The 13,043-nt window shown below is 30.7% G+C and overlaps 1 protein-coding gene across 2 annotated transcripts; it reads right to left on the bottom strand.

The window, feature by feature from the left end:
* Positions 1 to 822: 822 nt before the first annotated feature.
* Positions 823 to 6,967, bottom strand: LOC132640511 (probable trehalose-phosphate phosphatase H). Of its 2 annotated transcripts, none has more exons than XM_060357122.1 (11): positions 6,783 to 6,967; positions 6,436 to 6,677; positions 5,768 to 5,908; positions 4,597 to 4,668; positions 4,426 to 4,518; positions 4,079 to 4,135; positions 3,885 to 3,986; positions 2,968 to 3,115; positions 2,777 to 2,847; positions 1,793 to 1,885; positions 823 to 1,114 (listed from the first exon to the last, which is right to left on the bottom strand). In XM_060357122.1, exons 2-11 carry the CDS (start codon positions 6,667 to 6,669, stop codon positions 1,031 to 1,033), a joined length of 1,095 nt encoding a protein of 364 aa, XP_060213105.1. In that variant the 5' UTR covers positions 6,670 to 6,677; positions 6,783 to 6,967; the 3' UTR covers positions 823 to 1,030. The 2 variants fall into 2 exon arrangements, with proteins under 2 accessions (XP_060213105.1, XP_060213104.1); XM_060357121.1 differs by having other exon boundaries at positions 6,436 to 6,681; positions 6,783 to 6,965.
* Positions 6,968 to 13,043: the final 6,076 nt, after the last annotated feature.

Genomic DNA, 13,043 nt, shown 5'->3' on the forward strand with positions numbered 1-13,043 from the left:
TTATGTTTTGGAATTTTGTTTTCTTTATTTTGGTATCAAGTCAACGCTCCCAAAGAGTGGGGTCGAAGCTAACGATCACGTACTATATTCTTATTTCCTTTGCTTCATATTTTTCTTCTTTTCAGTACATAAATCTATCGTTTTATGCGTATTAACATGTTAGCTCTCTTTTTGTGCATTTATATTGTAAAATTTCCATTTTTTAGTAAAAATAATTGTTTTAGACTGAGTGTAGACATTAATGTATACGTATTTATTTACTTATCTACGATAACTTTTTTCACATTCGATTTTCATAATTGTAAGAAATATTATATTCTATAACCGGGCGAGGCACAGCCCTTTTCACTAGCATAAATATAAGATGTGTATGTTCAAACGCATTTTGGTTATAACGATTTATTATAAGTTGACTAATTTTAATGCTAGTTACTTTATCCGGACTTAGTATCGATAACACGAGCTAGCTCACAAGCAAATAGTAAATTCCTCGCAGTTCTAGCTCCAACATAGCATGTGCCTAGGTGAGCACATCCCAACATATTTTGGTTATGAATTTATAATAATTCATCATAATTTATTAGTTTTATCCTGATAATGAACCTACCGTAATCCTCCTCTTTTATTCGGATTTAGAACCTCATGAACAAATTCAGCTTAAGTTAATTCTATTATTTACAAAAAATCAAAATTCAACCAGTGAAATCTCTACGTATGAGCTATATGCTTTCAGTGACATAGCTGGTTTTTCAAATTACTTTGTTATATTTTCTACTGCCTAACATTCAACGGCCATCTACAGATGATAAAGGATATTATAGAATTATGGAGAACTCCCAATATATTCATTTAGCAAAGATAAGGAAGTTACAATTCTCTCCTTGGGCAGAGCTAGTTACAAAGACGTACAACACCTTAAAGCTAACGAGAAAAGATAAACCTCTTTTCTATTCCATCTATTTTTTCTTTTAACCTTTATAGTTGTTTATAAACAACAAAAGGCATATTATATGAACTACTTGGATGATTCTCAGTTCTTTATAGATGCTTTTATAGACTGTCTCCTTAAAGACAACCTTTTCCACTCTACTAGGCGTCGTAGAAATTTCATAACCTGCCAAAGCAATTAACAAAAAGAGTCACTAAAGTTCTACAAAATAAACATAATAAATGGAGATATAAAGAAAATAATAAACAATTTTATCTAACACGTATATTTTGAAGGAATTTTTTTAATTAAATAGGAGTAGCGCGAGCATAGTCCCCCAATACAAAAAATTATAACGTAGACCCAATCACTTGGACCGACCTTAGACGATCATCCTCGGAAGTGCACCGGAGGTCACCAACCTAAGCGATAAGCCTTTTTTTGTTTTTCCCCGATTAGCCTTGTTGATCATCCATTGACCCCCTCCGGGACAAATTTCTCATGATATATGTTTTGCAAGAGTATTGTTTTATACAAGGATTTATTTGACCATATATATATTCCGTGTTGAAAATTGGTGTACTTCTTTTTTAGTTTTTTCTTCTTTTGTGGAGAAACCAACATGTAGAGTCTTATCCAATTTAATTAGGAAATATAATGTAATTACAAGTTTAGAAAACATATTAGGTATCAATATTAGTTGCTTAAGAGTTAAGCGATCTTAATGATCATTTCATCCATCCAATAAAGTTGCAAAAATTGGTGAACTCTTATAAAAACAAAATGTAGGTCCCCCTCTATAAGTACAAGGTTTAATGTACGTTTTCCTCAAGTGCAAGAAACTTAATGTTTAAAGATTCTCACCTCAGATGGTTCTCGTAAAGAATAAGATGCATGTGTTTCTTTTGGAGTTTTGGAGACAAGAATGCCAAAACCTTGCCCTCTTTCTCTAAGTACCTATCACGCCACATAATTGATTAGCACTAAAGAAAGATTTAACTTCTATAAACTTCATAATATAAAATTTAATAAGTTTTACACGATCAGATGATATAGAAAATATTATCCCCTCTATTTTTATCAGTTTTAAGTGTTAGTTTGATTAGTTATAAAGTTAAAAAAAAAAATAAGGGAGACTTTTGAATCTTGTGATCTTCAATTAAAGATGTGTGTAATGTATCAAAGTATTTTTTGATAGTGGCTAGGGGGGAGCTACAAGCCTATCTATGGATTCGGCAAAACCTGATAGCCTTGATTCGGATTTTGTATTTTTATTTAGAATTCACTTATTATGTATAAATAATTTATATATCAAGAACCCAGTAAACTGTCTTTTCTAAGATGCCAGAACTCATGTCATGTAGAATCTTGGAATTAAAGAGTTATCAAATATAGAAAGAAGTTTTTTGTTAAACAAACTAAAAAGGAAAGCAATACACTTAAATTGAAGCTGATGGAGTATAAAAAAAACCATTTATATCAAGTAAAAATAGTAACTTGATAAATAAGACAGATACCTTCTACAACCAAGTTAAAGTATATATGGTACTTCATATGTTTCATGTGTCTTACTTTTTTTTTTTTTAAAATTCTATTTCACAAAAAATGTCACTTTTTTATAGTTAGTAGCAGCTTTTTAATTGCAATATTCCACATGACATGTTTAAGGACCATAAACAAATTAAAGGGTATTACCATACATTATACATATACTTAATTTAAGATCACAAAATTTAAAAATATTTCTTATTTTTTAAAACTTCATGACAAATCAAAATAAAATACGTCAAATGAGACGAAAGTACTGGAAAACTCTTATAAAATAAAATGAAAAAAATGGTAGAAAACCTTGAAAGCATCTTCATCGGTTCGGTCATCACCAATATAAATAGGAAATACATCAGTACAATTAGCATAACCTGTTAAAGGAATAGTCATTATCAAAGTTAGCGTTAAATAATTGTAAAATCTTTCAAATATTTTATTTTAGTGACAATTATAAATAAATAAATAAAATATTAAGAAAACTAGATACTTACCAAGTGATTCAAGCAAAAATTCAAGAGCTTTTCCTTTGTCCCATTTAATAATAGGACGGATCTCTAATACTTTTCTCCCTTGGGATAATTTAAGCTTTGGATATTCTTTCAGCACTGACATTACTTCTTGTGCTAGTTCACCCCATTTCTGTTGGATAAATAATCATCATAAAATCAAATCCATCATAAAATCAAATCAGATCTTCTCTTAAACTTTTTTAAAGTTCCAAGTCTTTAAAGAAAACCTTAACATTGTTTGTGCTTGATATTATCTGTGCTTTGTCTAAACTATAAAGATGCTAATTCTTTTTTAATTTATTATTACTTTTAAATGGGCCATGTATATAAATAATTATAATATGCTATAATATGCACGTACAATCTAAAGATTTTGAGTACAAGTCACAAACAATCCCCTTTTTACTTCCTGTAATTAAAGACTTATCATTATGCTTGGACTTTAATTTCTAGAAGTGAAACTCCAAGATAGCGTCATGGAGTTTCGTTGAAATTTCATCTCCAGAATAGTAGCTAATTTTCACAGACAAGATCTTGTCTCCCTGTAAATTAAACTAAGGAAAACTTCAGGGGTTTAGTCACATCTAACCTCTGTTATTCTGTAACCTCTGTTCTTTTTGTGATGAAATAAAAGGAAGCACCTCCTTAAGGTGTAAATTACATAAAAAAAATTTTTTTAAAAAATACTACATACTTTAATGATGTTTTTACACTACAAAGAATTTTAACCTGTAATTGTAGGTTAGTATTCATTTTTACTAGGTTACACGTTACTACTAATACTTACCTTATAAGTGATCTGATTATATAAGTATTTTTATTATTATTAAACTCTTAATAATAACAATCAATCTTGTCATAATTAAGAGAGGAAAAAGCATGTGGAGCTAGTGTATTACCATTTCATCAACGCAGCGAAAATGCACAGAGACACAAAACTTGTTATTCTCCAATCTAACACCTTCAGTAGACTTTGTTTTATCCAACAGTTCTTTGTAAACCTGAAAAATTCATTGTAAACAAACATTGTAGTTCTTCTTTTAGGTCAACAGTAATTATGATGTAATTTATGAAATCCTTGATGAACACGGACCTCATCAATCATTGGGAGAAATTCGCTCGCTGGTTGGAAAAGAACTGCTTGAGCTCCCTAAAATTTCAAGCATATATATGAAAATGATAGTATAATGTTAGCTAGAGTTTAATTTTGATATCAGTCAGTGTAAAAAGAAATTATACTATCAAGTCACCCTATTATATAATAACATATATCGTCCTTCATAAAAGAAATTATTAAGCTGGCTAGGAAAAAACAAATAACATAATATAATTGATTAAAATATACTGATGGTATAAAATTTTCTTTTCACAATCAATGTATAAAGGTGAACTAATAACTGAAGATGCTACAGTTGTACAGAGAAAACTAAGTTCACTCACCTTCTTATATTTTGAACCTTTTGAAGGTCCTTCTATATCCATTCCATGGCTTCCAGCATAGTACAACTCTGCCAATTGCACAAAACTGTATACCTATAATTATGCAATACCCAAAATAAGTAAAAACCATTTTATTAATCCTCAAAAAATTAAAAGAACAAAAAGATCTACCTTATCTCTGCACCTCCCACTAACTATAGCAGTAGGAAAATATCTAGCAAGCTTTCTTACTGTTCCTCTCATCTAATACACAAAAAGAAGGGGTTAAGTTTTGAGACAAATAGTAAAAATAAGAAAATGAAGACTTTAAGAATTGTATGCAGATCATGTCGAAGACATAATTGAATAAATAAAAGTGTTTTTTTAATACCTTCAACTTTTAGATGAGATGGTTACATACACACTTCAACATAGTATTAGAACAAGTAAAACTCATGTGTTCGAGTCCCCATCATTACACATTATCAAAGAGGAATTTTCACGTACTTAACTCATGAAAAAGAATCAGGATCGCTTTCAGCTAATTTAGTGTATTTGATTAGGGAAATATAACTAAATGATATTCTTGGATCTAATTTGTAGTAAAGAATAGTCCTTTAAATGGTAATATATAATATTACATGATAGAATTAAAAAAAAAAAACTTTAAAATGATTAGTTGGAGATCGGGTAAAATTTCTGTCAATCTGCAGAACTTATAGTACTCAATAAAATAAAAACTTACCAAAGTAAACATACGTGATATTTTATTATTTATTATTCATAGATCAGTAATTTTATTATTTATTATTCATAGATCAGTTGTGAACTATTATATCGTAACGTTTTTGCACCATTTTTCTATACCGTATGAAAATAAAGGTAATTGAAGTAAATAAGGTAATTAGAGATTGAAACTTACTGTCTAAGGCAAGGAATAATATTATATGATAAATAATATTTATATGATTTCATTCGCGAACAAATCAAGGAAGCATGACAACGATGAATCAGAAATAGAGTTGGAAATAAATAATTAATTACCAATCAAATTAGACATATATGGAAAAGAATATTATGATTAAGAGTCATTCCAAAATAAAAAATAATCAAAGTTCGAAAATATTTAAAGTTCTCTGCCAAAGAAAAAGCTATGACATATAAATAAGTAAATAAAAGTATCCTATGATCACATACTTCAGCAGATAATAAAATAATTATTTACACATTCGAGTTAGCGAAAAAAATAATTACAAATAGGTCTATTAGAATATATCAATGGTGTAACTCGAATAAATAATAAGTAAATATTCAGTAATTTACATAACTTTAATCCAAATAATAATACGATGAAAAGACTTACAACATCAGACATGAAAGCTTGATCAGGGTCATCAACAATAGGAGAAAGAGTGCCATCATAGTCTAAAAACATCACAATTTGCTTTCCTTTAGAAGCACTTATTATATCCTCAAACATGTTCACTGCTGATGGATGGTGCACCTGTTTCATTTATCAACACAACAATTCTTTTCAACCTTTTTTTAATCCCTATGATCTCAGAATTTCGACATATATTACGTCATTGGGCATTAAACAACATAATTTAAAGGAAAAAAAAAATACATGTGCACATAGTGAGATGAAGTCTTGTAAAAGTATATTAATACGTAGCACATCTTTGGCAAATGTTTTTAATTCATTATTTTATTCATACATACATGCGCAAATACATGTAGCAGTCATAATTCCTTTTCAGGATTTAAAATGCGAGAAATTTACGAAAAACAGACTCAAAATATTGAGTTTATGGGTTCTGAATTTTAAAAATACATGTCAATGAAGTGGATAAGTTATTTATAGAAATGCAGTGAATTTTGTTTAACACAAGTATAAAATTTATGGCAAAAATTACAGAATTCTGACGAACCTGAATTAGAACACTAGCTTCTCCTTTAATTTCTACGCTATTAGTGTATTTTAACATGTTGAAATTGATGTGCATGCAAGAAGGGATATAGTGTGCTCACCATCCAAGAAGTCTTGTCTTCATAGAGAGAAGTGGACATGTGATGAGTTGGAGAAGAAGCTCTCATTGAATCAACCCAAGAGTTTATTCTTGGACCACCATTTATTTCAACTGGTGTCTTTCTTGATATGTTCATACAACTTCCTGGCGACGCCGGTGGTATCTTCGCCACCACCGCCCCGTACATGGCGGAGGTGACACCGGATTTAGGATCAGACACATTCTGTTTAGTCATTGTTATAACTACCTAGACATAAAAAAAATGAAAAAAGGTTAAATAAAAAAAAAAAAAAATCACAAAACCCATTTTGAAGAACCAAGGATAGATTCGTTTTTTTTTTTTTTTACCTATATAGTATAAAATCTTGATCCACAGATGAGTGGAACTGCAGAGAAATCTGATTCTTGAACAAGAATAGTAAAAGATCACTCCTTCTAGTGCACAAAAAACAAAGAGTTGAGAGAAAGAGAGTGTGTGTGTGATATGGGGTGGTTTTCAGTTATTTTATAGTTGTAACTAGACACTAAGGGATCGTTTGGGTGCGAAAAAGGTATCTCAGATTATAGTGACGGGATTATAATACAGAGATTTAAGAAAAATGTAATTATTTAGTGGATATATTGTTAATGGTAGGTGTTTTGTTTATTAGACTAAAAAGGACAATAAATTTATAACATTATTTAATTTAACTGACTAAATTGGGATAAATTTTTATTTTTAATAGTAACGTTATATTTCCAAAAAGAATTCGGCAGAAGAGCTTTGGAGACAAATGATTCATTTTCTTGTTTTATCCCGGAATTGCTAATCCTGAAATCAAAAATAGTACTCTCTTTATTCCAATTTATATGAGCGTGTTTGACTAATCACAAAATTCAAAAAAAAAAAAAATTAAAACTTATAATCTTAAAAATATCATAAAAAATTCTATTACTACAAATCATTTCATTAAAATAATCTTATAATTTATTCCGTTACTATAATATCTTATCTCACCAATCAAACAACCTAATGGACGAGACAATGATCCTTTTCAACGGACCCCACGTTTCCCCACACCTCTCCCAACCTGCCAAAAAACAAAAAACAAAAAAAGGTATGAGCCCCACAGTAGTAGAGTTGGGTTGGGTAGACCACCATTGTTCACTATCTTGGAGTGGGCTCCACTTTCATATGGTTAAGTGGTCCCACATGTCATTATTGGCAAAAATGGTCTAGCCGCCATCACCATAACTGCCACTTCCAGCTTGGATCAAATCAAGAATCTCTGTCTCACGTGGTATCATGCCACATCAGTAATTAAATTTTTAGAAGTACAAACTCTGATTTTATTTTAGGGATTTTTACAAAAATGTATAACCCAACATAATATATTACACCTGTATAACTATGTTTTCAGTGTACATTCACATAATTAATCAACTTTTTTTCTCACAATGTTGCTTATACACACGGTATACAACGTTATACAACATGATACAAAAATCATACAACATTATACATTGTATAAAAGGTGTTTAAGGAAAAATTGGGCTAATTCAAATAACTAAAGAAAAATTGAGCTAGGGAAATATTCTTTTCCAGTAAACATAGAGCGTAATTTATTAAAAACTAACAGGCCTTTCCAAAATGACTGACTAGATAAAGAATAGGACTTTGACTAGATAAAGAATAGGACTTTAATAGTCTTGTCTGAGCTAACAGATGGCCTATACAATCTCGTTTACCTTCAATGTTCTTTTTTTCTCCGTCACTACAAGAAAAATGGCCTTTAAGGAAGGAAAATCTGGTCCTTAAAAGTCCAAATATGATCCCAAATAGGTCAACAATGACGGGTTCAAAAAACTGGTTGTTAAATGTTTTTTAAGGACGGGGTGAAAATATGGTCGTTAAACACTTTTGGAGACCATTAATATCGTCCCTAATTGACGATTAATATATCATTAAAAATATTTTTTCCAATCGTAAATCTTTTAGCGACCAGCCTTAACCGGTCCTAGATTATCTTATAGGATGAAGTAGTAGTGGTTCCAATTTAAAAAAATTGTAACAGTTTTAGGGACCGTATTTCTGGTCTCTTATTGACCCTAAACCAGTAGTCCTAAAACCCAATGTCACAAAAAAGTTAAATTACCAATACATATCAAATTGATATTTAAAACTAGATATAAAAGGATAATATATACATATAAAAAGTTAAAATTACAATGAAATGGTTAACATCCCATGATTTGTTAGTTTCAATATTTGGTCAACATCTTAACAAGTAACTTAGCTAACATCCTAAGCTAAACTATGATCTCAAGTTTTGCATAACATTCCTAGCAAAATAATAATGAGCTTGTGCATCTTCTAAACTTGCATCTTGACTTGTTACTTCAAAACCTGTAAGTACAAAATTTTGAAAAGATGATGAATAACTATTGGTAAAACAATAGATGTAAATTTTACTCCACCAATGGTTAAACCGCTTATCGCAAAAGTAGTCTAAATTCATCAAGTGTATCCGGCAACATCGACAACGCTGCAAGAATATAAGAAAATTTTGGAAAAGCTTTTGGACGGTAAATCAAATTTCGGTTCGGTAAATTTCCGTTTGGTAATTTAGGATTTACCATTCAGCAGAGCAACTATTATGAAACAAACAACAACATCACGAACTTGGTAATTTCTTCTAAAAAAGGAAAGAAGAACAATAGTTTTTAATATTTTAATATTATATTTGGCAGTACTCTATCCCTCTCAAGGACCCTAAATTACATTTGGGACCAGTTACTAATTTTTTTTTTGGACCTGATTTAGTACCTTCGCAATAAGATACCGAATTAAGGACCGGCATATAATCTCGTCCCAATAAATGTACTTTTAGAGACGAGATTATTAACTCGTCCCTAAATGTTGGTTTTAGATAAGCCTTTTCTTGTAGTGTCTTTCTTAATTGTAATCGCAAGTAAAATGATTTAGAAGTTTAAGTTGTGAGAGAGTATAATTTTTTTTAATTTTAGACACATTTCTTTATTATATAAGTTTGATTTTTCATGGGTCAAATAGGTAGAAATTCTTTTATAGTGTCAATGAGAGCTGAATATAGGATATATATGGTTGTTTTGATATCATAGTTCATTGTGCGATCATGTTTGGTCGGATTCAAGATTTGAAATTATGAGTTACGTTTTGCACATTAGCCCTTTTGAGTTATCGAATTCTAAATTAATAGCTTGTACATATTAAACGAAGTTTGTAAAGATAAATGTAGAATTATATTTGGACTAAAGATATTCAGTTTTGCCGAACTCATACTTTCTACTCTACTTCTCCCTCTAAACCCATCATCTTAAATTTAGATATGTTAGAAAGAGTATAATTTTAATATTGGGATTGAAATAACATGACGTCATGCGAAAGCTAACAATTGCAAATTTTTAACAACGATAAATCAGACGACAAGGAAAACTATAAAAAAAGACTTTATTATATGATATGAGTTTGTCAATTAACCTACACATGATAATACTGATATAAAAAAATATTCTAAGACTATTGAGAGAATAGATCTCCCCTTAAATAAAACTCTCGAAAGGACTTCATTGTGGATGCTTTTGTGTGTTTTCTATTTTATGAAAGGGATGCTTCAATATATAGAGGTCCAAAACTTTTTTCTCCAAGAAAAAGACTAGCCAAATATGAAAGAGAATTATATTTTCCTTTCAGAAAAAATAAAACAATTATGATTATACTTTAACTTTCCTTCTAGAGAAAAGTAAAACTCAAATATACTAAAAAAATCAGGATAAAAGCCTAACAATTAACAATGAATTTTTGAACTACTACTACTCTAGCATCCTTTTATGAAGACATGTCACCTGTGCAAGAACTTGTCCATTATACAGGTGGCAGTGCCTCCATGAATTCATTTCTCGTCCCAAATTAGACCTTACCTAAGGGCATTGCAAAAGAAGCCATCTGGCCTACTTGGTAAACGTATATGGTACTATTCTGATTCCATTTTATTTTTTTATATTTTTGTCCGAGAAAGTTATTTTAATTTTATAAAAGATACGATAGACACACGTTCAGAATAGCAGTAATTTAATATTTTCTGAACGAGTTGCACGAATATTACTATGATATATGTTTAAAGTTATAGGTTTTATAAATACAGAATATATATTATTTATTGAACATTTAAAAGAAAAAAACTCAAAATCTTTGTTTTTGATTAAATTTTATAGGAAAGCAAACTACTAATCTATAAACAATCGAAACGGAATATGGCCCACGTATTCAGTTATTCCTTGCCAGTCATAAGAACAAGACAAGAAGTGGATATGGTTTCTCAGAGAGTACAATTCGTCTTTATGTTCATAGTTCTCTGCATTTGCCATTACAATGTTGTATAGCAGAGTCTCACATCGGTAGTTTAAGGACCGGATCATCTCCTTATATGATTTTGGGTCAGTAATTTTTCCTTCTTGATCTAGCTTTTAAGGTTGAGTCTGATTTAAGATTCATTTTTTACATAATATCAGAGCGGGACTCATTCCAATTCTTGTTCCCGCTGTTGGGGCTTCAATTAAATTATTCACCCTGCAGATGTCCAGTCCTGAGCGTGAAGTGTGGTGTTGAAGAGAGTCATGCATCGGTAGTTTAAGAAATGGATAATCTCCTTATACGGTGTTGGACAATCCTCCCTTCTTAAGCTAGCTTTTGAAATTGAGTTAAACCCAAGATCCATTTTAGTGGTAAAATAGTTGTAAACAGTACAAAAATACATAACACTCCAGAAAGGACATTTGTGGTGAGGGTTACTACAATTATTGTAGCATATAAATCAGTATTCCAAGAACGGTTTGACCTTTTCTATTGTCCTTGATGCATGCATGTAACGAAATTGAATTTTTTCTGAAGTGGTATTTTTCTTTTCATCATTTTCCAAACCTTTTTTAAAAAAGTTAGATAAATTTGACGGATTAGATAATTGTGAAGTTAAAGTTGATAAATTTGACAGATAAGATAATTGAGAAGTCTTAATAGCCCCTCTAAAATCCGAATATTTCCTTGATCGTGTTGGGCTTAACAATCCAAAGATATTTTTAACATGATGTGATATTGTCCGTTTTGGGTCAAGCTCGTACGGTTTTCCTCAAAAGGCCTCACATCATTAATTAAGAGTATCCAACTCCTTATAAGGAGTTTTTTTTTTCTTTTCAGCTATCAATGTGGTACTTTGTTCTCACACCCAACAATTTCGCCCTCGAACTAAGTTCGACATGACTCATTACGAGTCAGAGATTCAATGTGTCAATGTGCCACCCACATCGTCAGAGTATTTACGGTCAGCGAATCCCAAAGGCTGTGTATGTTTCTTCAAAACTACGGGTAAAGGTTGTAAACCGGCCCATAGACGGGCAAAGGCACTAAGCCGGGCCCGACGCCACACTCCGCCATCTTCGTACTCGTCCCGTCAAACCATTGATTCTAATACCAGTTGTTGGGCTAAACGGTCCAAAGATACTCTTAACATGATGTGATATTATCCGCTTTGGACCAAGCCCGCACGGTTTTCCCCAAAAGGCCTCACATCAGTAACCAACTCCTTAGAAGTAGCTTCTTTTTCTTTCCAATTATCAATGTAGTACTTTGTTCATATACCCAACAGATCAAAATGTCGTCTCAATCTAAGTTAAAGAAAAATCTCTAGTTTCCAAAAGATTAAATACAAAATTTCAGACACCTCAAAGTTCAAGAGTTTCAATATACATAAAAGGAATAGTCAATCTAACACTTACATATTCTTTACCATAATTCACCACACACCACCAACAGAGTATGAGATTCTTGCAAGAACATCCAGTCATCATGTCTGGAATTTCTACACATGTTTTTTTTTAAGTTGCAACTATCTACATATTTTAATTAGACCAACTATTTCGAAACTTCCTGGATATATACCCCTCTTTGAGATTTTTTTTTATAGGCAATTACTTTCATGACAAAACTACTGGTTTTATTGTTTCTTAGAGCCAAAACAGAAAAGAATCCTTACTTTCTTTCACTAAATCATCAGGCTCAAAGGTGAAGTCAGTAATTGAAATTTATTGGATTTTGAATTTATCACGGAATTCATAGCTATCAGCAATTACATAGTTAAATATCTCTAATGAATTTTCTAATACAAATATAACATCTAAGTAAAAGTTATTGGATCATCACACCCCGTACTTAATATTGTAGCTCTGCCCCTGATCAAGTTCACACAATTATTATTAGGCAGGGATCCTCGGTAGTCATATTCCGTCTTTCCAGGTATTTTTACGATATTATGATGCCTAAAAGATAACTACAATAGTTATAATTATCCATTAAAAGTAGATAATTGGTAACCTGAAAAATAATCTATATTATTTCATATCTGGTACAATAAATTAATAAATTGGTAGTCTAAGAATTCTTTACCGTATATAAGAGTATATAAGTTAAAATCCACTATTATAATAATAAGTTAAAAATTATTCACAATGTCTAGTTCTTAATATAAGTAAATTACGTACTACTTAATATATACTGCGTCACATTTTGATCCCAATTCATTTGCACTCGTTGTAATG

The sequence above is a fragment of the Lycium barbarum genome, chromosome 5 (assembly GCF_019175385.1).
Source record: "Lycium barbarum isolate Lr01 chromosome 5, ASM1917538v2, whole genome shotgun sequence".
Classification (NCBI taxonomy): domain Eukaryota; kingdom Viridiplantae; phylum Streptophyta; class Magnoliopsida; order Solanales; family Solanaceae; genus Lycium; species Lycium barbarum.

What these genes read in the sequence shown, in the direction of transcription:
- LOC132640511 (XM_060357122.1), bottom strand. Translation starts at nt 6,669, where the DNA reads ATGACTAAACAGAATGTGTCTGATCCTAAATCCGGTGTCACCTCCGCC. An exon ending in AAGGTTCAAAATATAAGAAG is followed by an intron (nt 4,136 to 4,425) that starts GTGAGTGAACTT and finishes TTGAAATTTTAG; the next exon opens with GGAGCTCAAGCAGTTCTTTT. An exon ending in ATTTTTGCTTGAATCACTTG is followed by an intron (nt 2,848 to 2,967) that starts GTAAGTATCTAG and finishes TTCCTTTAACAG; the next exon opens with GTTATGCTAATTGTACTGAT.